The 22537-nt window shown below is 37.3% G+C and overlaps 1 protein-coding gene across 1 annotated transcript; it reads right to left on the bottom strand.

The window, feature by feature from the left end:
• Positions 1-2874: 2874 nt before the first annotated feature.
• Positions 2875-5042, bottom strand: LOC147603247 (uncharacterized). Its single transcript, XM_086796721.1, has 2 exons — positions 3804-5042; positions 2875-3028 (listed from the first exon to the last, which is right to left on the bottom strand). The coding sequence occupies exons 1-2, from the start codon at positions 5040-5042 to the stop codon at positions 2960-2962; spliced, it is 1308 nt and encodes a 435-aa protein (XP_086652847.1). The 3' UTR covers positions 2875-2959.
• Between the last annotated feature and the right edge of the window lie 17495 nt (positions 5043-22537).

Genomic DNA, 22537 nt, shown 5'->3' with positions numbered 1-22537 from the left:
CCTCTCTTGGCTTATAAAACACCATCCTTTTCCACACTCCACCTGCTGAGTCCATCAAGAGCATTTGGCTTGACATCATTCACACCCTGTGTGGTCAGTGGGGGAAGTTACAAGGAGGTTCTAACCACATGCAAAAACGGCGTGAAGCTTTCTTGAGGCTCTAGAGGCTCTAGAGGCCTGGCCCTTTTCTCACGGATAGAGGCAGTGACCCCACTTGGCATTACAGACCACCTGTGTGGTTGTTCCCCCCCTCCCTATGTATGAGATAGCCTTCTCCTCACAGAGCGGTCAGGCGGAGGAGAAGTGTCTCTTACCTTTATGATCATTTGATTCCTGCCTCGCATGAGGCAAGTTTGTATCTAGCCCTTCGTGGTTGTATCTAGCCCTTTGTGGTTGTCTTTCATTAACTAATAGAAGGATCTTTTTTCTTTAAAAAAAACGCCATCCTTTTGTGCCTTCAAAACCATGTGCTTAAATTTTTTGCATAAACTTATCTTTGTTCTCATTCTTAATGAGCCATTTTGTGGGTCTTCTTGGTTAGATTACTATATTAGCTCAAGTAAAGGTTTTGCAAGTGAGATGTTCTTGTTTGTGAGTAATCATTCCACACTTAATATTCTAATGAAAGTTGCATATCACAATACACATGAGGGAGAGAGAGAGAGAGAGATATATGTATATTTGTGTAATCTACTTTTGACTTATATTATTTGTTCTATGTTTATGTTGCTTCAGTTATACTCATACACTTGGATTTGGATCAAGTATTGCACTCAGGTATGGATTCCACTCCCATACACTCCACACCTACACCACCACTCCCCCACACACCTCTACCACCACCTTTTACCACACCCATTTTCACCACACCATCACATATTATTACAACCACACCACCACCGTGTAGTAGATCTTGATGACCATGTAGCAATCTACCACTCATGTCCATATACACATCACACGTATAAGGCAGGTCACTTTACAATGTTATGGGTCGAGCTTTTCGGGCCCGATTTACGAGAACTAGTGTCCATTGACCTATCACATGTGCATATTTCATAGGTGTAAGTATATTTTGAAACTTATTCTTTAATTGATAATCTTGTGTCATAGCTATATTCTAACTAAAATTATGACTACTTTTTAATGCCAAAAACAAGATCTATGGGATAAAAAAAATCTACTCGCGCATTTGAAGTTCGAGTTCGGAGGTTGCTGGTCAAAAAAGATGATTATGAGAAAGAGACATGAGTTAGTTAGACATAGGGTGATAATGTCAAGTACAATAATCAACTTTAAAGCTTAATAATAGGACATGTTATAATCAAAGTGGTGGAGAAATTTATTAATACCTTAATTTTACATTAAAGTCTATCCAATTGTTAGTCTCTATGACAATGTAAAAGCTTATGGAGCATATTAGCATTTGAATCAACTTTAAAGCTTAATAATAGGACACGTTATAATCAAAGTGGTGGAGAAATTTATTAATACCTTAATTTTACATTAAAGTCTATCCAATTGTTAGTCTCTATGACAATATTAATACCTTAATTTTACATTAAAGTCTATCCAATTGTTAGTCTCTATGACAATGTAAAAGCTTATGGAGCATATGGGAGTTCCACCTTGACTCATATGGCTACACCACCTTCAAAAAAATCAGAGGAGTTCATGGATGCCAAAGTAGTAAGAAGAAATACCTTGCCCATATGTAATGACCTTACCCATCCGTGTTTCTATCAAAGAAGAGCCACCCTTGTGCTAAACCCCAAAGAGAGCGGTGCACACAATTCTGTGGCACCAACGAGCAACCCAAAGGCTCAAAAAGATTACCACACAAGTGTCACGCCACAACACCCGTGTGTATCACAGTCGTAACACTAACTCACCAACAACTAGAATTGGAAAGACAAAGCTCAATTAAGCAATGCTAGCAAAGTTGGTGGCACAAGCGACTCTTCACCTTCGATTAGTGGGGTCATATAGTAAGTCTAGTTGAAACCTTAAAACCCCGTTGTACATATGTAACATAGCACTTTCTATTAACTATATATACACATATACTCGAGAATGATTAAACACTTGAAATCTAAAACAAAACTAGAAACGACTAAAAATTTAAAATATGCACATACACAACATATAAAAACACCCATGCTCGCATGTGCGTACTCTGTACTTATGATAATATATACATATACACACACTAAAAGCTTATTTAATTTTTTTTAAAAAACTTTACTTTTTTAAAAGAAAAAAAGTGTCAGGTGGTGACAATGTACACTCACATGTGTGCCACATGGCAATGTAGGCTCACAATGTCATGTTCACAAATATATATATATTAAAATAATTGAAAAAAAGTGTTATGTGGCATAGTTATATAGGCTCACATATGCCACATGGTCATGTGCACAATATAAGCTCATCACGTCATCACTCAAAAAAAAGGGGAAAAAATTATCACATAGGGACAGGCTCACGTGTACCATGTGGTAATGTAGCATCAGGGGTGCCATATTATCACCAAAAAATATTCTTTTATTAAAATAAAGTGCCACATGGTGACATAGGCTCACATGTGTCACGTGACAACATAGACTCACAAGTCCCATGTCGTCACCCAAAAAAAACTAGGAAATTTTTATTGAAAAAACATGACAATGTAGGCTCATGTATGCCACGTGACAAAAAAACCTAGTTTTAAAAAAATTATTAAAAAAACTAATTAGAAAGAGGAGAAAGAAAGAGAGAAAATAGAAAGAGTAAAAGAGAAAGAGAGCTATCATAGAATGGAAGAGCTTGAAAGCATTGAAAAGAGCAGTAATTTATACTACCTAAATGCAGTAAGATTAGTTTCTGAACCTGTTCGTAGATAAGATTGGATTCTTCCTAGATGAGATTGGATTGATTGCAGCTAATGGATTATATCTGCCTGCCTCAATGTGTCTCCTCATCACAAATTGCCCATGTTTTTGGCATCAATCTGACTTGAAGTTTCCTCTGGAGGCGCCATTGACTCAGCCTGCAGAGAAATGAAAAGCTAACACTGTTGGTAACTCGTACACAGCATAATTGACCCGCAAAAAAATCAAAAATTCTAGTTACAATCAAATCCAACTCAGACGACCATGAAGATGGACCAAGAAGCGCTGGGTACCAGCCTGCATCAGGCACACAGGCCATTGCAAGCGAAAACAAAAGAAAAGCACAGAGATAAGCTGATTTATTGTTGTGCAGCTCCATATTAGGCGCTTTAGAGGATGAATTTACAATCAACAAAACTAGTTGGCAAATAAGCGCACGAAACAGGCAGCAGGCTTGAGCCATATCTGAGAATGCGAGTTAATTTTTTCTCTTTGTAATAATTGAAAGCAACGTAATTAGCTTATTCCCTGTGGATGAAATAGCTGCGTCGGACCTTGAAATCTGCAATTATGAGCCAGGGGACAAAGTGACAAGAAGAAAAGATGGAGCTAAGGGGATACTGAGCCTTTTTCTCTCCTGCTGTGTGCAGCTTTGATTCCATGTACATGGGGAAGACAGTGGAGGGAGAGAGATGAACTAGCGGTCGAAGAAGAAGAAAAAGACTACTGATCTTTTGTTTCCCCTACTATGCACGAGCTCTGCTTCTGTGTAAGACGAAGAAGAAACAGCTAGCGCAGGGAGGACGTCGGTATCAAAGAAGAAGAAGAAACGCGTGCTTCATGACTTGTGAAAGTGGAGGGAGATCCGAAATGTCGAACGTTGGAGAAGAAAATGAAGAAGAACGGGGGGAGATGGAGACTTGTTGTGCTTACTAGTTGCTTGATGAAGAACGGAGTGACGTCGGAGCAGTCGGCCTTGCGGGGGAGTGGCCAGGGGACGCCTAGCTCGTTCTGGTCAAGGGCGGAGGAGAGCTCCACCACGAACGAGCGGACGGTGGCTGTGACCTCCATGGCCTCGCGCAGCACAGCGCGTGGCCGGTTTCCGCGGGAGAAGCGCAGGTTCATGAGCTCCAGCCGAGTCAGATTCAAGTCCAATGCCATCCAGGCGCGGTGCTCATCGATGCGCTGCGACGCCTCCCGCACGCTCACTACGGCATCCCTCGCCTTGGCAAAGGCATCTAGTACCCGCTCTATATTCTGCTCCTGCTCGCCGCTCATCCTGCACAGCTGCATCGCCTGCAGCTCTGATGCCTGGCCATGGCGCGATGCAGCATGGCGAAAGCTTTCTTGCCATTCAATATGCAGACGGTCCTCTCGCCGGCTGTTGCGATATTGTTGCTGCTGATCTTGTTCGCAGCTATGGCTGCCCTGCTTCTGCAGCTTCATGTGATCGGCACAAGCCTCTCTGCCATCTTCAGTTTTCTTTGGAGAAGAAGCTGCTGATGCGGGAGCCGTAGGATTGAGCTGACCAGTTGAAGAACACGAGTGGAGAAGACGAAGAAGAAGAGAGTGGTATTCTCTGACGTATTTCTTCAAGGTGCCTCCCAGCGATCCCTGGATCTCCTCTGAAAAAGCTTGGAAGTGCCTCTTCTGCCACTCCACGAGGGACTCGTACTCGCGGTCGAAGAGGAGCTTGATGCAGGCGGGGCCTGGAGAAGGGAAAAGAACGGGTGGGAGGACGGTGGGGCGAAGGGGGAGAGCCTGGGGCTTGTGAAGGACGATGGCGTGTTGCAGGTCTGCCGATGGGATAACGTCTGCCATGGGATTCTCCTTCATCTGCTCCTGCCGCTGCTGCTGGAACTGTTGCTGCTGCTGCAGTTCTTGTTGTTTTTGCAATTGCTGCGCTTTTGATTGCTTGGCCTTCTCGGCTTCGATAACCCTCGACCTTCGCCGCCTGTAATGCTTGTGCTTGCCTGTGTCTAGGATGTGTTGATCTTCTTCTGCAGAGCTCTTCTTGTTCGCCTGCAAAGGCTGTACTACCGTTTCGGCCTGCAGCTGCTGCAGCTGTAGGGTATGATCAGCTTCTTGCAGCCCGGTGCTTGGCGCTGTTGCAGGAGATCCGTTTCCCTGAAGGTCATGATGAAGAAGGTATGAAGCATCAGCCATAGCCATTGCTGAAGAAAAGCCTTACTCTTGCTGCAATGATACTCTCTCTCTCTCTCTCTCTCCTTGTCCTCCTGGCTTAATTTGCAGTCCTAATGACCCTTGCTTAGATTAAACTAGATATTAATCCAGGATTTGTCCTTTGAAGCACTTAATCAACAACTACATCGTCTTAACCGCAGTATCTGATCGTACTAACTGACCACCTGCATCTTTGTACTAATACGATAATTACATGCCTGATTATTGATGCTTAAGTATGCCTACCACGATTTGGGATGTTTCATCCAGTGTAGGTATGGTTATTAGCGGCAGATTGGAGAACGACCTCCATGCCTTATGCTTCATCATCTCCATCATATTACATCACATTCACGGTGATCAGAGTGGGGATTGGAGAAGGACCTCCATGCCTTATGCGTGATCATCTCCATCATATTACATCACATTCACGGTGATCATGCACTGCGTCCCCATAACCACGACCATTACGTACCATTACCACGCATCATTAATCATTAATTTGAACACTAATGCACCAGGTCTAATGCACCACGTCTATGCATATAAACATAAGAAGATATGCGAGCCACTAAATTCAATTTCCACCTTCCAAACTTTGAATTTAGCCATGTTCCAAGTTCCGTATAAATTTCCATTTAGTTTGCACACCCAACAACTCATTGTAATAAAACCACCATTGCCTTCTAAATTATATAGTGCCTTCTAAATTATATAGTGACAATCAACACTCCTCGTATAAACATGGCCATACATATCACTAGAAGTTTTAGACTTTTTACCTCAATGTGAAAGTACATGTGAAGAATCATTCTTATTATTAATGTTAAATTTAACTCATGCAATTTCTCAATCATATATGAATGTCTCAAATCTCACATGAAATAAAAATTCACTTAAAGTGGAACCATATAACACGTGATATTTCTTCTTTTTTCACACATGGTAAAATGTCCACAACCTAACACGTGAAGATTTTTCTAATTTTTCTCACATGGTAAAATTTTCTACCAACTAAAGAGCTTGAATCTCTTATGTCGGGTAAGGGGGCACCAGGACCAGATGGAACAATCTCTGATTCAAAAAAAAACTTAGTCCTTTGATTTACTTGACTTTTTGCTTCATTTCTTTCTCAACATCCTCATCATTTGAAGAAATTGACTCTTCTTCTTCCTCTCCTTCCTCTTCAATGTAGTCACTTGAAGAGTTCTTATCTGAGCCTAAAAAACCTCTAGCACCTCACTGTAGGCTCTCCCAAATGTCTACAACAAAAAACAATGAAATGTTTTTAAAAAAAGAGACAAAAGTTAAAAAGAATATGAGTTCTTACCAAGCCTCGAGTTTGCATTGCATCAATCATCAAGTTTTTTTGTGCTAAGAGGATTTATTTCATCCATCTCAAAGTCCTTTAATAAAACAAGAATGGTAAAGCAAGTGGAGTCATCACGCTCGATAAGAAAATATACCCTATTTTTGCCTTTGTTCTCTTGCACTTTCTCGATGAGTCTAGCAAAAGAGTACTTGTTAGAATCACTTGAAGGTCCTTTGTGTTTTGTAACAATAAAAAAAGGGGTTGTTGAATCAATTAAGTGCTTGTACTTGCTTTTGGCAGGAACTTTATCCCATATATCTTTTGCTTGAGAGCCTTGAAGGGTTTCTGCCTCTCTCATAGGTGCAAGGTCTTGACTTTTTCCTTTTCTAACCTTTTTTAGATGCTCTTTGGTGTGCTAAGTCAGTGGCTCACAAGGGAATTGTTCAGCCAACAAGAAGTTAGTTAGTGCATTGTCACATCAAGGGATGACCTTATCACTCATGCATCTTAAACCCTTTACAAAGACCAAAATAAACTATTATGTGATAGTGTGAGTCACTTGTAGCTGTGCAAGCAATATCCAAATTCAAGCAAGCTCGATGCTATAAAGGATTTGGTGGTTGGCTATAGACAGAGCAAACTTGTGTGTCACCAAATAAGAAAGACATTGGCTACCAAAAAATCAGAAGAAGGGTATATGTTGAGCACTCTATCTATTTTCTTGATGACTCATAGGTAAGATTTAAGGTAATCAATGTTACTAGCATATGTTACTACATGAGTGGCTTCTTACTGCACTTTCATGTACTTGTACATCAAGTATATTTTCAATGTGCTTTATCTATGCTTATAAGTAGAGAATATATGCTCTCTACCACATAAAATATGCTTTATAGCAAATAACATATGTTGTAAATTCTATGGAATAAGCTATAGAGTCTACAAAACATAGAAGAAGCACATCCAAGTACAATCTCTCAACACTTGACCTACATTTTTCTTTGTGCTTCAAATCATTTGACAGCCTGCTTGAAAGCATAAATATAGCACATGAGTCCTTCCCTATTGCTTAAAAGCATGTATATTCTGCTTGAAAACACAATGAATGTACACAAGGATCCTTCTTTATGCTTGAAAGATCCCCCTTTTGCCTTTAAGCACAACCCAAACACATAATAAGTTGTTAGTGTGCTTGAAAGCACATTTAAGAAGCTTGAAAGATCCCCCTTTTGCCTTTAAGCACAACCCAAACACATAATAAGTTGTTAGTGTGCTTGAAAGCACATTTAAGAAGCTTTAAACCATAATCTATGTGCGTGAAAGCATATGCTATAACCTATAAAGCATAAAGGAAACACATGCAAATCACATGCTATAAGTCGATATTACCCAGACACATAATAAGTTGTTAGTGTGCTTGAAAGCACATTTAAGAAGCTTCAAACCATAATTAGTGTGCTTGAAAGCACATGCTATAACCTACAAAGCATAAAGCAAACACATGCAAAGCACATGCTATAACTTGCAAAGCATAAAGCAAACACATGTTGCTCACTCTTTGTATTTTATATGCTAGAAATCACAATCTATATGCTTATAATCACCTATTGTGTGCTTGTAATCACATGTTGTAAGCTGCATGTGACATGTGGTGTGCTACAAAGCATACTAGCATATGAGTTGAACCATATTATTGTATGGTTTCCACCATGCCTAGATGGTGGATGCTTTTTTGTGTTCTTCTTGGGGCATGCGGGCTATGCTCTTTCATGATACATGTATTATTAGGTGTTTAAAGAAGTGCATTATGTTGTGCTAATGTTTCCTTTGGCTTTGAATGTGTAGACATATTTTTTCTTGAGGTTCAAAAAGGCAAATCTTAATGTTGGACAACGGAGTTTTGAGAAGCTAAAACCATTCTTTGTTTGCAAGTTGAAAGGTAGAAACACTTGTTGTTGCATACAACACATGTAAATGATCTACTACAACAATGCCTTAAACAGGGTACAATCTTCTGCACTTGGACTTCATGGATCATCATGCAGTTGTACACGTAGCTTATGTATATCTAATGTGGAGATAGAAAACTGCACTTGGACTTCATGGATCATCATGTAGAAGTACATGTAGCTTATGTATATCTAATGTGGAGATAGAAAACATGGGGCTTGTAAGCATGTCTTCATAGGTGTGACAACCCTTTGGGAATCTTGTGTTTGTCCCAAAGCAGAGATTTCAAAGTATCATCGACTGAAATGCCTTATGGGTGAATGTATGGCATTGGGCTAGACAAGAAACTTCTTATATTCCCTCTGGAAGCAACAAGAACACAAAGAGTAATCCACGTTGAAGTGTTTGAGGATATTGTTGTGACCATTAAAAAGAAGGGGACATCATACGTTAAAGACAAGAACAATGTGCTGAAAGATGGGACTAGCAAAGAGGGTAATGGTGATGTTGGCAAGAAGGGAAAGGTTAGTATCAAAAAAGGAAGTAATTACAACAAAAAGAGCAAGGTTAGTAGCAACAAGAAAGGAAAGGACAATAGCAGCCACAAGGGAAAGGAAATCACGAACAAACAAAGAGAGGATGGTTGCAATAAAGAAGGATAGTACTGCAACCGGACCTTTAATTTTCTTGAAGGAAATAATCAAAAGACTCATAAAAAATATATCAAATATCAAAACAACTACTTGAATTAAATTGAAAATTAAAGCATATAACAAAACATAGAGCAAGAGAAAGAAATACATCACCATCAACACAAGGCAACACAAGACTGGGTGCAATCTTCCCCCCCCCCAACGTGAGTGGCTTCTTCTTGCGTGGGTATTTTTATATATTCCAAAAGTAGGCTTTCAGCCAAAAATAAAGTACACATCCATATTTGGACTTTGCCATTTAATTAGCCTTTGTCCTCAATTAACCTTTGTCCTCAAACCTTCTAAGGTTTGCACAATTCTTCTAATACAATAATCTAACTTGTGCACATATGCACATTACAAAATAAATCAACTAATGCTCGTACGCACACTTTACAATAAATTGATGCGTGCACACACACACCACACTGATGTTAAAATAATATCAAACGCCATAATACAGTCACAAAATATTGTGAGATCGGTCCACATGCCATGACTCAATCCACCATCCATGCGACACCTAAATTGGTACCCTCGCACTGTGCAACACCTAAATCGGTACCCTTGCACACCTCATCACCTAAACTCATAAACATAAACCACGTCAGTAGTAACAATCAATTGACATCACATCAATCAATCCTAATGTGTTCATGAGAAATAGACATCATCATAAAATATAAATCAAATATTAAATGACCATGATTATCATTCAAATAACATGGGTCATAACAGTCCTCCCTGTTGGGAATCAACTGTCCTCAGTTGCGTAATCAATGAGTGGATGGCTTCATGGCTCAAGTGGAGGACAAGATCATCACATCAAACAATTTCTAAAAATAAAACCAAACAAGTGAACGCATGTAAAAGGGATCTAAGTGTCCCATACCATAGAGGTACCTTCCACATACAAACAGTCGCTGGTGAAAGATAAGAGACATAGATACGTCTGGGGTAGGTATGTAAAACCAATCTAATATTCCATACCATAGATTAATTTCACACGACACTACCTTAAGAATAGAAGTTTGAGACGGAGTAGCTAATTCCCTCTGAAACTCTCATTCTGACATAACTTTTCTCTATCCTTAAAATTAGACTACAAGTCTTATTCCAAAAATGAATTAGGTCGAAATAGAAATTCTTATCAACTTAAGATTGAAAAATAATCACTTACATTACTGTCAATAACTTGATGAATTCTGGGGATTTGTTCTTGATCTTAATCTTGTAATTGTCTAACTAAATTCTGAGAATTTGTTTTTGATCTTAATCTTGATGAATTCTCGTGATTTGTTTTTGATCTTAATCTTAATCTTGATCTTGTAATTGTCTAACTAAATTCAAAAATTATAATCTTTGAATAGGTTTATCATTCTTGAATTTGTGAATCTTTACTTGTAAACAATGGATCTTGATCTTAAGCTTAATCTTAAACTTGAAATCAAAACTTGAATAATGATAGACATCTTCCACTCTAGTTGACTTGATATACTAGTAATGATAGACATCTTCCACTCTAGTTGACTTGAATAATGATAGACATCTTCCACTCTAGTTGACTTGAATAATGATAGACATCTTCCACTCTAGTTGACTTGATATACTAGTAATGAATCTTGGCTTAGATTAAAAATACTTGAATAGACGAAAATTGAGAGATCATAATTGCAATTCTTGAATAAATCTTGTTCTTAAGGGGTTTAAATCTTGTGGTTGAATATATCTTTGACTTAGAGCAATTCTTGGTCTAGAAAGAATCTTGCACTTGGATAGATCTTAAACTAGAACACTTGAAAATTTAGATAAAACTTTACTTGAATTGGTATAAACTTTGTAATTGTGATTAGTATACAACTTAAGCTTGGTTTCTAGTCACTTGAGAGCTATTTCTTTACTTTTCTCATCATCACTAAACTCGATGGTGAAACAATTGATAACTTGAATCAAAGACTGGAGAAACTTGCTTGGTTCTTGAATCTTCAAATTGGTCTTAATCTTCTATGAAATGTCTAGCAATCATTTTTACTTGAATTTGGGCAACTAGATCTTGATAACTTTTGCTAATCTTGTCTTGATCTTTCTAGTTAGGTCACTGTATCTAAAATTCTTTTCAAGAGCTAAAGTTTTCTAACTAGGTCTAGAAGAAAAGAATATTCAGAAGACAGATACAAAAGCAAACAAGAAATTGTATACAATAAATAATTTTTAACACATACCTCCACCTTTGGTTAATGTGTCGAGTGCGTTAACCTCTTTGGTGTCAAGCTGTTCCTGAATAGTACGATGGTGCGGATATTCACCCATTTCTTGACAATTAAAAAAATAAGAAAAATTTAAAACAAGAGAAAAGATAGGGTTTCTTATCTCATATGGAATGTCGAGCTAGATGTGAATCCTGCCAAGTTAGCTCAATACACAAATGCATAATTTTTCAAGAAATAATCCATATACTCTTTAAAATTAGAAAACTAGCCGTAGTTTAAAGCAACATTTTAATGATATCTTCACTAACAAGCTATTTATATTATTTGGACTTCATGAGGATTTAGAAAACAACATTATTCACAAGAATTTGACAACTCTCAAAATTTCTTTTGAGGTAAATTCTAAAAATCTGTAGAAGAAATCCAAACTAACTATATGCACATGAGATTCTTTTCCATAAAATATGATGGAAATAATCAAAAAATATTTTCTTTTGTAAAACATTTTACTACTCTCATTTGTAAAGCTTTAAGCTTATTTGAAAGCTTATTTGAAAAACTTAACAAAGCTTTATAATAAAAGCTTTTTCAAGCATTTCTCAACCTGAAACTATCAACTCAGCTAACCTAAATTTAGAGAAGAGGTGGTATATTTATAGATATGGTCTCTTTTCTTTCTTTCTTTTTTTTACTAAGCTTATATCAAAGCTTTATACTAAGCTTTATCTCATAAAGCTTTTAATATTAAACTTATTAAGCTTATTAAAAAGCTTATGAAAGCTTTACTATTAAAGCTTGTAATCTGGTCGATGGTCGATGCCCAACACACCAACGCTTGGAGAAAAAAGTCCTCCACCACCGCATCAAAATATAAAAATAAAAGTAAAATTTTTAAGCTCATAAAGCTTTTAGCTAATTTAAGATTTGTAATAATCAAAGCTTTTAGGCTCAATAAGCGATTAGCGCAAATCTGAAAACTTCAATAAGCAATTAGGGCAAATCTAAAATTTTACTCCCCTCCCAGAATTCGCAGCTAATAAGCCTTTAATTAAGCTTATTAAAGCTTTTATAAAATTTATATTTTCAAACTCTCCCACAACGCTAGCAACTAGCGCGCAGGATTTTTTTTTAAAGACTAATAATAATCAGTGACTCTATTTTGGGCAAAGCTGAATTCCTCCCCTCCCTCAATTCGCAGCTCGCCGCCGGCCGGTTGGACAGAAAAGATTCAGCGCAAGAGAAAAAAGTCTCCACCTCCTGGAATATTTCGCACAATCGGATGGAGATAAAAGCGCGAAGCGCACTGCCGCCCGGATTTGATGGAGGCAGACAGATTAGGAATTATATATATATATAGCTTTAAGCTTGTGCTCAGCGCAGAGGAGGAAAAAGAAATAAAAACCAAAGTAATTTTTAAAAAGACTTGAATAATTCTCAACCCTCTATTATTGAAATTGAGCAAAGGAAAGGTTTAGCAATTCTGATTATGGCTCTCCATGCTCCTCTGCTTGCTCTTTCAATGCGTACGGATAGATTAGGAAGAGGATTAGTGAAGAGGAAGGTGGTTTCATGGTTTTGGGAAATCCACTAATGGTTTTCCACCTAGTTTTACCCTTTGGACAATAAATTGATGGAGATTGATTACCCAATGGTCAAAAACAAGCTTTATTTCATCCATACATAAACAAAAATCCCTAAACGTGTTCTTCTTCAATTTAAATTCAAGAAAATTACCAAAATCACCTCTCTTTTTGTCTCTTTCACCTCTTTTGACCGCCTTCAAGAAAATTAAATTACACCAAAGCTCTGATACCACTGCAACCGGACCTTTAATTTTCTTGAAGGAAATAATCCACTGCAACCGGACCTTTAATTTTCTTGAAGGAAATAATCAAAAGACTCATAAAAATTATATCAAATATCAAAACAACTACTTGAATTAAATTGAAAATTAAAGCATATAACAAAACATAGAGCAAGAGAAAGAAATACATCACCATCAACACAAGGCAACACAAGACTGGGTGCAATCTTCCCCCCCCAACGTGAGTGGCTTCTTCTCGCGTGGGTATTTTTATATATTCCAAAAGTAGGCTTTCAGACAAAAATAAAGTACACATCCATATTTGGACTTTGCCATTTAATTAGCCTTTGTCCCTTTGTCCTCAAACCTTTGTCCTCAATTAACCTTTGTCCTCAATTAACCTTTGTCCTCAATTAGCCTTTGTCCTCAAACCTTCTAAGGTTTGCACAATTCTTCTAATACAATAATCTAACTTGTGCACATATGCACATTACAAAATAAATCAACTAATGCTCGTACGCACACTTTACAATAAATTGACGCATGCACACACACACATCACACTGATGTTAAAATAATATCAAACGCCATAATACAGTCACAAAATATTGTGAGATCGGTCCACACGCCATGACTCAATCCACCATCCGTGCGACACCTAAATCGGTACCCTCGCACTGTGCAACACCTAAATCGGTACCCTTGCACACCTTATCACCTAAACTCATAAACATAAACCACGTCAGTAGTAACAATCAATTGACATCACATCAATCAATCCTAACGTGTTCATGAGAAATAGGCATCATCATAAAATATAAATCAAATATTAAATGACCATGATTATCATTCAAATAACATGGGTCATAACAAGGACAATAGCATTCACAAGGAAAAGGAGGTTTAAAAATGAACAGGAGAAGGACTTGAAGAAGAAGGTTTAATCTTGCAAAAAGGTATCAATAGATAAGCTTTTGAAGATGCTAAAGAACCACACTGCACAGTTCATCAAGCACAATTATATACATGGATGGCAAGTAGATCAATTCAAAGAATGCTTGAAGAATTTCCTAGAAGATGTTAGTGTCGATATTGGATTTTGCTGAAAACTACACATTTAAAGAATAGAATGAGATCCAATCGATGCATTGGTATAATGATCAATGTACCATCTTGGTACACATCACTTACCGTGTAACCAAAGCCACTATTGAAGGCCAGAGTGGAGACGGGGATATAGAGGAGGCAGTGTCCTTAACTCTTCTCCTCCCCCCCGTGTGAAGAGACTTCCAGCAGCCCCTCCCAGCCCTTAGGCAATGTAATAATTTTACAAAAACAAAAAAATAAATAAAAGATTACTCCTAAAAATTCAAGTTTCAAAAAGACAAGCTTACCTTAAAGTAGAGTTTGCTATAAAAAAAAAGGACACGTTTGTAGAGAAGATAGTTGAGTGCCCAAGAGCTCCAAACACAACTTGCGCATGTGGAAAATGAACCCCTCCCTCAATTTTTAAAGCCTCGTGGTTTCTAAATTTAGAATTGTTTATTTAATAAAATATTAAAATTATTTTCAATTGAAAAAAGAGTAACCCTACTAACTCACCTCTTCAGAAGTCCAAGTTAGCTCATTTTGATTGTCACACTCTAACAAATGGAGCTTCTAAGTAGTCCTAGCAATTTGTAACCCTTTTGCTTTTCTATCTCGCTAAACATCTTTTATACACACAAATTTGGATGCTAATGAAAAAACTCGTTATTCTAGACGGTGCTCAAGAAGAGTTTCTTTTAATGTGGTTGAATAAGAACCGCAAGCTTAATGGTAATGTAGCGGTGAATGAGAAAGATCGCAATCAATGACGATCTTGAATGGCAAGAGGTGAGAGAAAGCAACGGCTTCTTTCAAGGCTAGTGATTTCAGAGACATGTAGAGATTTTTGTTGTGCGATAAATTGTTTGAGGAGCTTAGGATTTTAGAAAATCCAAGTAGAGAGTAGCAATTTTTTCAGTTTAGGGAGAGGTCCACAAAATGTGTTCTTAAGGTCTTGTGTGCGACGCTCCACCTTGTCAACTAAATATGCGATCTCAGATGTTATAGTTTTTGTAGAGAAAGTTTCCTAAAGGTATTTGGTAGTATAAGCAAACTGAGAATTAAAAAAATCTTAGCAAATATGGCCCAAGAAAGTTTTTCTTTAACATTTACAACACATGAAACCCGACAATATTATTCCCTAAAGCAATGGTTAGAAACTTTATCACCTTCAATAGAGAAGTACTACCTAACTCAAACTTCACACGTCTCCCTGATAATTTTACTAAAAGAAATGTGTACAGTTTATATGTGGAGTCACAAAAAGAAAGTCTAAACCCCACTCTCTCACTTCCCTCTTTCTTGAGAATATAGAGACAATATTTCTCTCATGTCAAACCAAGAAGAGCCAGATGGCTGTTGCAAAATATGTACGGAGTTGAAAGCAAAGCAAGACACAACAAAGACTATAAAATAAAAATGTAAGTTAAATGTGAAGTTCTCGATCTTTTAAAGTGGCTATGATAGTTATTTTGAATTAATTTTTTATATTGGAAAAATATTGACACTCTTGAATATCTTTTGCAGTGCCCATTCTACAAGCCTTGAAGATTCACAGGGAGCAACAAAGCACAGAGTGCCAAAAATTAGTAAAGCACATAATAAAGTGTTTAGAGAAGAAGTAGAAATATTTAGGCCTTGTCATTGATGGCATGGATCAAGAGAAAACCATGTTGCCTCATTTTATACATTGGAAGTGCATTGGTATCAGACAATTGGAGAAGATCCATTTTGAAAGGCAAGTACGATCCTGAGATGCTAAAACAAAGCAGAAAGGGGAAGAAAGCAGGAAGTTGTAGCCACGTGGATACGCTCAATCTAAATGATGTAGAAATCCTTGTGTATGTTTTTGATTTAAAAAAAATTGGTCACTTGCGCAAGACAACCGTAGAGATATTGAAGCAAAAGGTCAAAGATCTCTCTTAGTTTCAAGGAGAAGAATTTGTTTTCTACAATTATTGTAATGTGTTTTGTACTCAAATTTTCATGGAATGTGAAGGTTTTGGTTTGGTCCAAATCAAGTCTCTTTTTGACAGTTCTCTTGATTTAAGTGATCAAATGCATTCTAAAATGTTTAAAAAGATAGCAATATTTATTAATTTTTTAGAGTGCACCTACCAAAAAGTGATTTAATTCAAACAATCTCTAAAAAGTAGTTATTTTCTGATGTTTTTTTTGGCAAAATGGACTTGAGTTATCGTTTGCATGATTTTGTTGTCGTTTTTCATGACTTGTTGTTCAACTCCAATGCACCTTGTGATCTGCTTACCTTTGTCTTGCCTTTGCCCACCAGTATGAGATTTCAATGAGGCCCCTCTTTCCATTTGGTGGTGGAGAAGTGATCCGAGTTGGTGGATTGACACCCTAGCTTGAGTTTCTTGAAGGAGAGTCCTCATTGAGAAAGTTGATGTAGTGGTGCCGGGCACAGTTGGCAGTGTATCTACCATTGGGGAAGCATCTTGTAACTCTTTAAATTAAAGACTCCCAAAAATGCATGATCCACCAAGTTATGATGAATAGGCAAAGATGTTTCCTCTTGCTCTTCGAGTAATGGTTCTATGCCTCCCATGGCATTGGATTGAGCATGAGTGACAACTGCAATGGTGAGTACCCAAGGAAAAAGATGGGATGGCAAGGGTGTCTGGTGCTTCATTTTCTAGATGGGCAGTAGGTGGGGTTGGAAACGTGAATTCAGTGGAGGTTGATGCTTGTTGTTTGGGGCAGTTTGCGGGTATAGTGATCCTTGTCCTCTGGACAGTGTCGCGGGCAAGGAGGTGTACCTTATGGAAGGGAACACCAACTTTGGTAATGGCCATACTCCCCAAACCTGTAACAGAGTTATTGCCAAAGTTAGGGTTACCAAGGTTTGCAATAGCCATGGTTAGAGGTGGGGGAGGGGTTCTGGATGGTATGAAATTGACCTTCCTATGATTGTAGCACCATACATACAGAGGAATCTTGATTGGACTCATTGTACTAGCACGAGAATATGTATTGGGAATGTAGGCACTATAATATCATGGAATCAACAAGAACTAAAACACAAGAGTCCCCACCAGGATCGCCAAATTTTTAGTGTACCTGTAACACACATCTTTGCCCAACATGCATGGACTAGGACACTGTACACCAGAGTGAACATAGGGTCCCCTCTAGAGCAATATGCCCTCAAGAGTTGTCACAAGCTAGGAGGAACATGAGCTATGGGGCGCATGCATAACTCACTAGCACATAGAACACACACAGATGAGCATGTAAATGATCAAGAATAGTAAGAATAGTAAGAATGGTGAGAACACGAAATAGACAAGACTAGTATTGCCAGAATGATCCCATCACACAATCCCATATCCCTTTGTACAATGCCACTTGGCTTGGGTCCCTACCATTCATTGTCGAGGAGCAGGGTGTTCATTTAGTGAGCACAAGAGACAAGTGGTTCACCGTTGTAGTGTTAATGCAAGTGGTGCACCTGACCCAAGTGTCAATGCAATGGGCTGGAGTAGCTAGCACTTTTGTCCGGTCCAAAAGTGAAGGGCCAAAAGTGGCGGCAAGATAGGGGGCAGCCAGGGTGGCTACACATGCCCTTATGACCTCTCTTTAAGGTGGTAAAAGTGAGGCAGCAACTCCATCCCTCCTCCTCGTATGCATGCTACACCTAGCCTGATCAGGATCAGGGTTAGGATCAATATGTACCTCTTCCAAACCTTGCAAAGCTAAATGTAGGGTGTTGATACCCACTCCAACTTCAAGCTCCTATAATTGCTTGAGAGAGAGAGAGAGAGAGAGAGAGAGACAGAGAGAGACAGAGAGAGAGAAGGGGTCTGCGATAGTTGCAGAGCAAAGAGAGGTGGTGTTATATGCACATTATGTGTACATGAAATAGGAGGCTGAGCATGGGAGCATGGGAACAAGCTCTAGTGAAGCATGGGTTAGAACTAACCTTAAGGGTTAAGGTTAGGGTCAGGCATCCAAGGGTCACACATAGGAAATGGAGAGTCAAGAGTCACTTGAGGGCCCTCCTATATAATAGGGGCATGGGGCACACTCAAGGGAGGCTTGGGCGCTTGGAGGCCAAGGCTATGTTATTTTGAGGCTTAGGCTAGGGTCTCTTGATGTTAGCTTGAGGCTAGGTTATGTTATACTCTCTTGTGAAGAGGATCATATCTACTCACCTACCATTTCACACTATAGCTACATGTTATTGGATTGGAGTTATACCTCTTGATGGTATAGGACATCAAGGTAAAGGTATGATGTATTTCATTATATTTCATGTGTGCATCCCTTGGGTGGCTCGGGGGTGTTAGGGTGGATGAGTTTATGCCTGCTTTATGCATGTTTATGTATAAACACCATATTAGTGAATTTGAGAATTTTCCAATTCCCATTTTTGAATACTTAAAAAAGGGGACATGGATAACATGTTTGTAAGTTTCTCAAAACCCTATCATATGACCTATCGTTGGAAAGCGCTTGAAAAATGGAATCTAAAGAGCTATAAAGCGCTCATTTTGGATTAGTGGTGTTCAAGTTATGGTTAATCCAAACTTTTGACCACTTATCCCAAACTTGTGGAAAATTCCCATATTCCCCAATATGGTGTTTATAGCGATTATCTAGAGAGATCTTAGGGTTTTAACAGTGGTATCAGAGCAATCTCTAGTTAATTGTTGTTGATTCTTCTTTCTTATTGAAATTTTTGGCATTTTTTGAAGTAAATTTTAATATTACTAATAAAAATGTTATTTTGTTGATTTGTGTTGATGATTTACACGTGGATCATTGATATGGCGATTGGAACGTGTGTTACTACTATTCAATGGACGAATCGACATTGCGGGGGAATTCCGTGAGTTTAATGCTATTCTTTCATATTTTTTGTGGTTTAAAATAAGCATTAATGGAATTTTTTACAAAAATACCACATATTTTATTGTGGATATTTTTGGTAGAATGGATTCCCTAAATTTCTAAAATTTTTAGAAATTTTTTCTATTTTTTTAGAAAAAAAATTGAGAATTTTTATGGTTAAAAATGTATTTTTTTATACATTTTTGCGGGTTTTTCCACGAGTATGCTATAAAATTTTTGCCGATTTTCTACTAAAATAGGGGGCAGCATGTTGATGCATGAAATGCTCTCCCGTATGTGTGGGACCCTCTTCGCCTCTCAAATCTGAATTTTCTCGTCTATTTTCCTTCCGCCCGTGTGAACTTCTCTTAATAGGGATTTTTTTAATTAAATATTCATCATAATTAATATTGAATTATGATTAAGCTTAGTTTAATTAAAAGATTAATTAAAGCTTAATCCTCCTCTTTGTTAACAGAGGAGGGAGTGGAGAGTGAATGGTATGGAGAAGAAGGAGAGGAGAGAGGGAGTACTCTCTCCCTCTCAATTTGGCGCATGCGGGGGGAGGCCGCAGCGTAGCCTACGAAAATCCCCCCTCCCCCCCCCTAAAATTGAGTTTATAAGCTTTAAAAGCTTATTAAGTTTTTTAAAAAAAATTTAAATGTGTTTTTAAATTCCAATAAAAAAAGCTTTTGAAATCTATTCAAAAAAGCTTGGGAAAAAGCCTGAAAAAGATGAGATTTGAGGGAAAAAAAATTCTTTGAAATTTTTGAATTTATTTTCTTGAAGCCTTTTGGCGCTCCGAATTTCGGAAAATCTTTTGACCTTTCGGATTCCGAAAACTTTTGACCTTTCAAATTCTGATTTTTTTGTCTTTTCATTTTCCCGAAATTGTTGGCTTTCCGTATTCCGAGAAAACCGTTGGGATTCCGAAATTTTTTGACCGTTCGTATTCTAAATACGTTCGGGGTTAATTAAAAATTTTAAAAAATTCATGAAAATTAGTGAAAAATTAGACAAAGGTTATTTTAAATTTTTGGAAAATGTGGAGTTGGTGTTTGGCATGTGGTGTGTCCATTCGGGCATCCGTGACCATTCAAATTCCTTTTAAAAATATATTTTTTGACCCAAAAATTTGAAAAATCTATTAAAATTGTAAATTTTCATTGGATTTGAGAATTGTTGAGCGGAATTAGAAATTTTGTGAACGATGGGATTCTTAGAAGAAATTAGGAATATTCTAAAAATTATTTTTTAAAAATCTTGAAAATTGGTAGTTTTAAAATATCAATGGTATTTTGGCAAATCTAATTGCTAAAAATTTTCTGAAAAAATATAGGTTTGGAATGCCATAGGATAGGCTTGGTGGAATTGAAAATTATCGTATTTTGAGGCCCTATAAAATTAGGAAAAAAAACATGATAATTTTTTTCTCGAGAATTTAATATTTTTGAGGGTTATTAAATGTTGAAGTATGTTTTCTCGTGATGACATTAGATAGATGCAGGTTATTGGCATTTTATTAATACAATTGTACCTTGTATTAGTAGTTATTTTTTGTTTAGATTAATTCTAAACGATGTTTTCATGATTTTTTACCATTGTTTAGCCATTCTTTTTGGACATGTTCCTTAATTTCTTTTCATGGCTATAATTTGCGTTCAAAGTGTGTTGCACCTTTCACACTTTTCCATGATAATTTATTTTGCACTTGTTTAAGTGTGGTTTGTGCTTAATTTCTTAAGCCTAAGACATATTCTATCATGGGTTAAGTTGATCTGTTTATTTTGGTGGATTTTATTGGATGTTTTCCAAGTTTTATATGGACTCATCAGGTTTTACCTAGATCATTTGTGTCTAGGGATTTTTTAATGAGTGCTACACACATGTGTTTTCACTTGCTTACTTTGGAGTTTTGCTTGAACGACACCATGTTCATATACTCTGGATTGATGAGTTGGCCACCAATTTTAATGCTTCTTTTGGCATGATTAATGACCATTAGATGGTTTTCATGGATTCGAGAAGCTTTTATGCTTTTATCCATGGTTTTACAAGGGTCTTTTGATCTTTTGGATAATATCATGTGCTTTAAAGGTAGCATTTGCCTTCGTTTTTTGCACGTAATTTTGGACTATGTTCCTTGTACTTTTGTACATATTCCAACTTAGATACCTGGTTGCTTATATAGGTACCTAATTTTGGACGTAATTTTTGACTATGTTCCTTGTACTTTTGTACATATTCCAACTAAGATACCTAGTTGCTTATATATCTAGGTGAATTGTTATTTTTCTACCTTAACTTTATTGAGTTTATTGGTGGGTAGTTATCATTAGAAAGGTGCCAATAATTCAAATTCTTTTCTAATGATGTACTCGATAAGAGTTATTCTTTGATGTGGTCTCAGGAATATAGAGAGAGATTTTAGTATGTGAAAGTCTAGGATAAGGCCATCTTATTTCTTTTATACAGCATTTTATTCATATTTCCTAGACGACATACTAAGGAGTTTCAAATTGTTAAGGTATGTATGGGTGGTATCATGGTGGTATGGGACGCTAGTGATCCCTCACATATATTATCTTATGGGATAATTTGGGCTCAAGATTGTTGCTTTGCTTACATCACTTAGCATGTTGACCTCAACATTCAAAGACAATCTCATTTTCTAAATTCAGTAGAAGTTATAGTGTGGGTATTCTCTAGATAAACTTCTTTTATCTATAGCCTACATGTTTTGATGAGTGTAATCTCGTCGGTATTTTCATTTATTGAAATCTCTTTCTTTAGAGTTTAACAAGTTTATCTTGTTGTGTTCGGATTAAGAAAATTTGGATTTTTTCTTTGTTGGCATTTCTTTCTCTAGTTCCGTACTTTAGGTGATTTATACAGTTAACCTGATGGTTTACGGATGGACATATGTGACTCGTTGAGACGTTGATGACTCTCTATGTTGATATGTGTAACTCGAGACACCGATAATTCCATGAGTAGATGTGCGGTACATCGGGCCGCTGATGGAAACCTAGTTCCTGCTATTATAATGCCCTGTTTTTCTACTTTATTTCAAATGGTTTACAATGAAAAAATTACTTTTATGAATTTCTTTGATCATCCGCAGTCTGATACGCAAATAGAGCGTATGAATTAGATTGTAGAGGATATGCTTCATGCACATGTCTCTAGAAAAGCATCAAATTGGAAAAAATATATTTCAATCATGGAATTTGCCTATAATAGTTTTAAACATACGGCTATTGGTTTTAGTCCGTTCATGCTTATGTATGGGTATCAACCTAGGACACCTATTAATGTCAGTCTTAAGGACATCGAGCTTGATGCATCGAGGGATTTCTTGCATGATATGTAGGAAATGTTGACCGAAGCTCTCAAGCTCGAGGGATTTCTTGCATGATATGTAGGAAATGTTGACCGAAGCTCGGGATTCTATTAGGAGTGCTCAGGATAGGGCACGGTTCTATGTTGATAGAGGACGCTCAATTTGGTCTTTTAAACCAGGAGCGTTGGTTTATTTAAAAGTTCCTAAAGATTTTCAGACTTTGTCAAAAGGA

This window comes from Cibotium barometz, chromosome 64, assembly GCF_041138505.1.
Source record: "Cibotium barometz isolate CiBa-2024 chromosome 64, ASM4113850v1, whole genome shotgun sequence".
In the NCBI taxonomy this organism is placed as follows: Eukaryota; Viridiplantae; Streptophyta; class Polypodiopsida; order Cyatheales; family Cibotiaceae; genus Cibotium; species Cibotium barometz.
The sequence above is the reverse complement of the archived record's forward strand: the minus strand, read 5'-3'. Positions and strand labels throughout refer to the sequence as shown.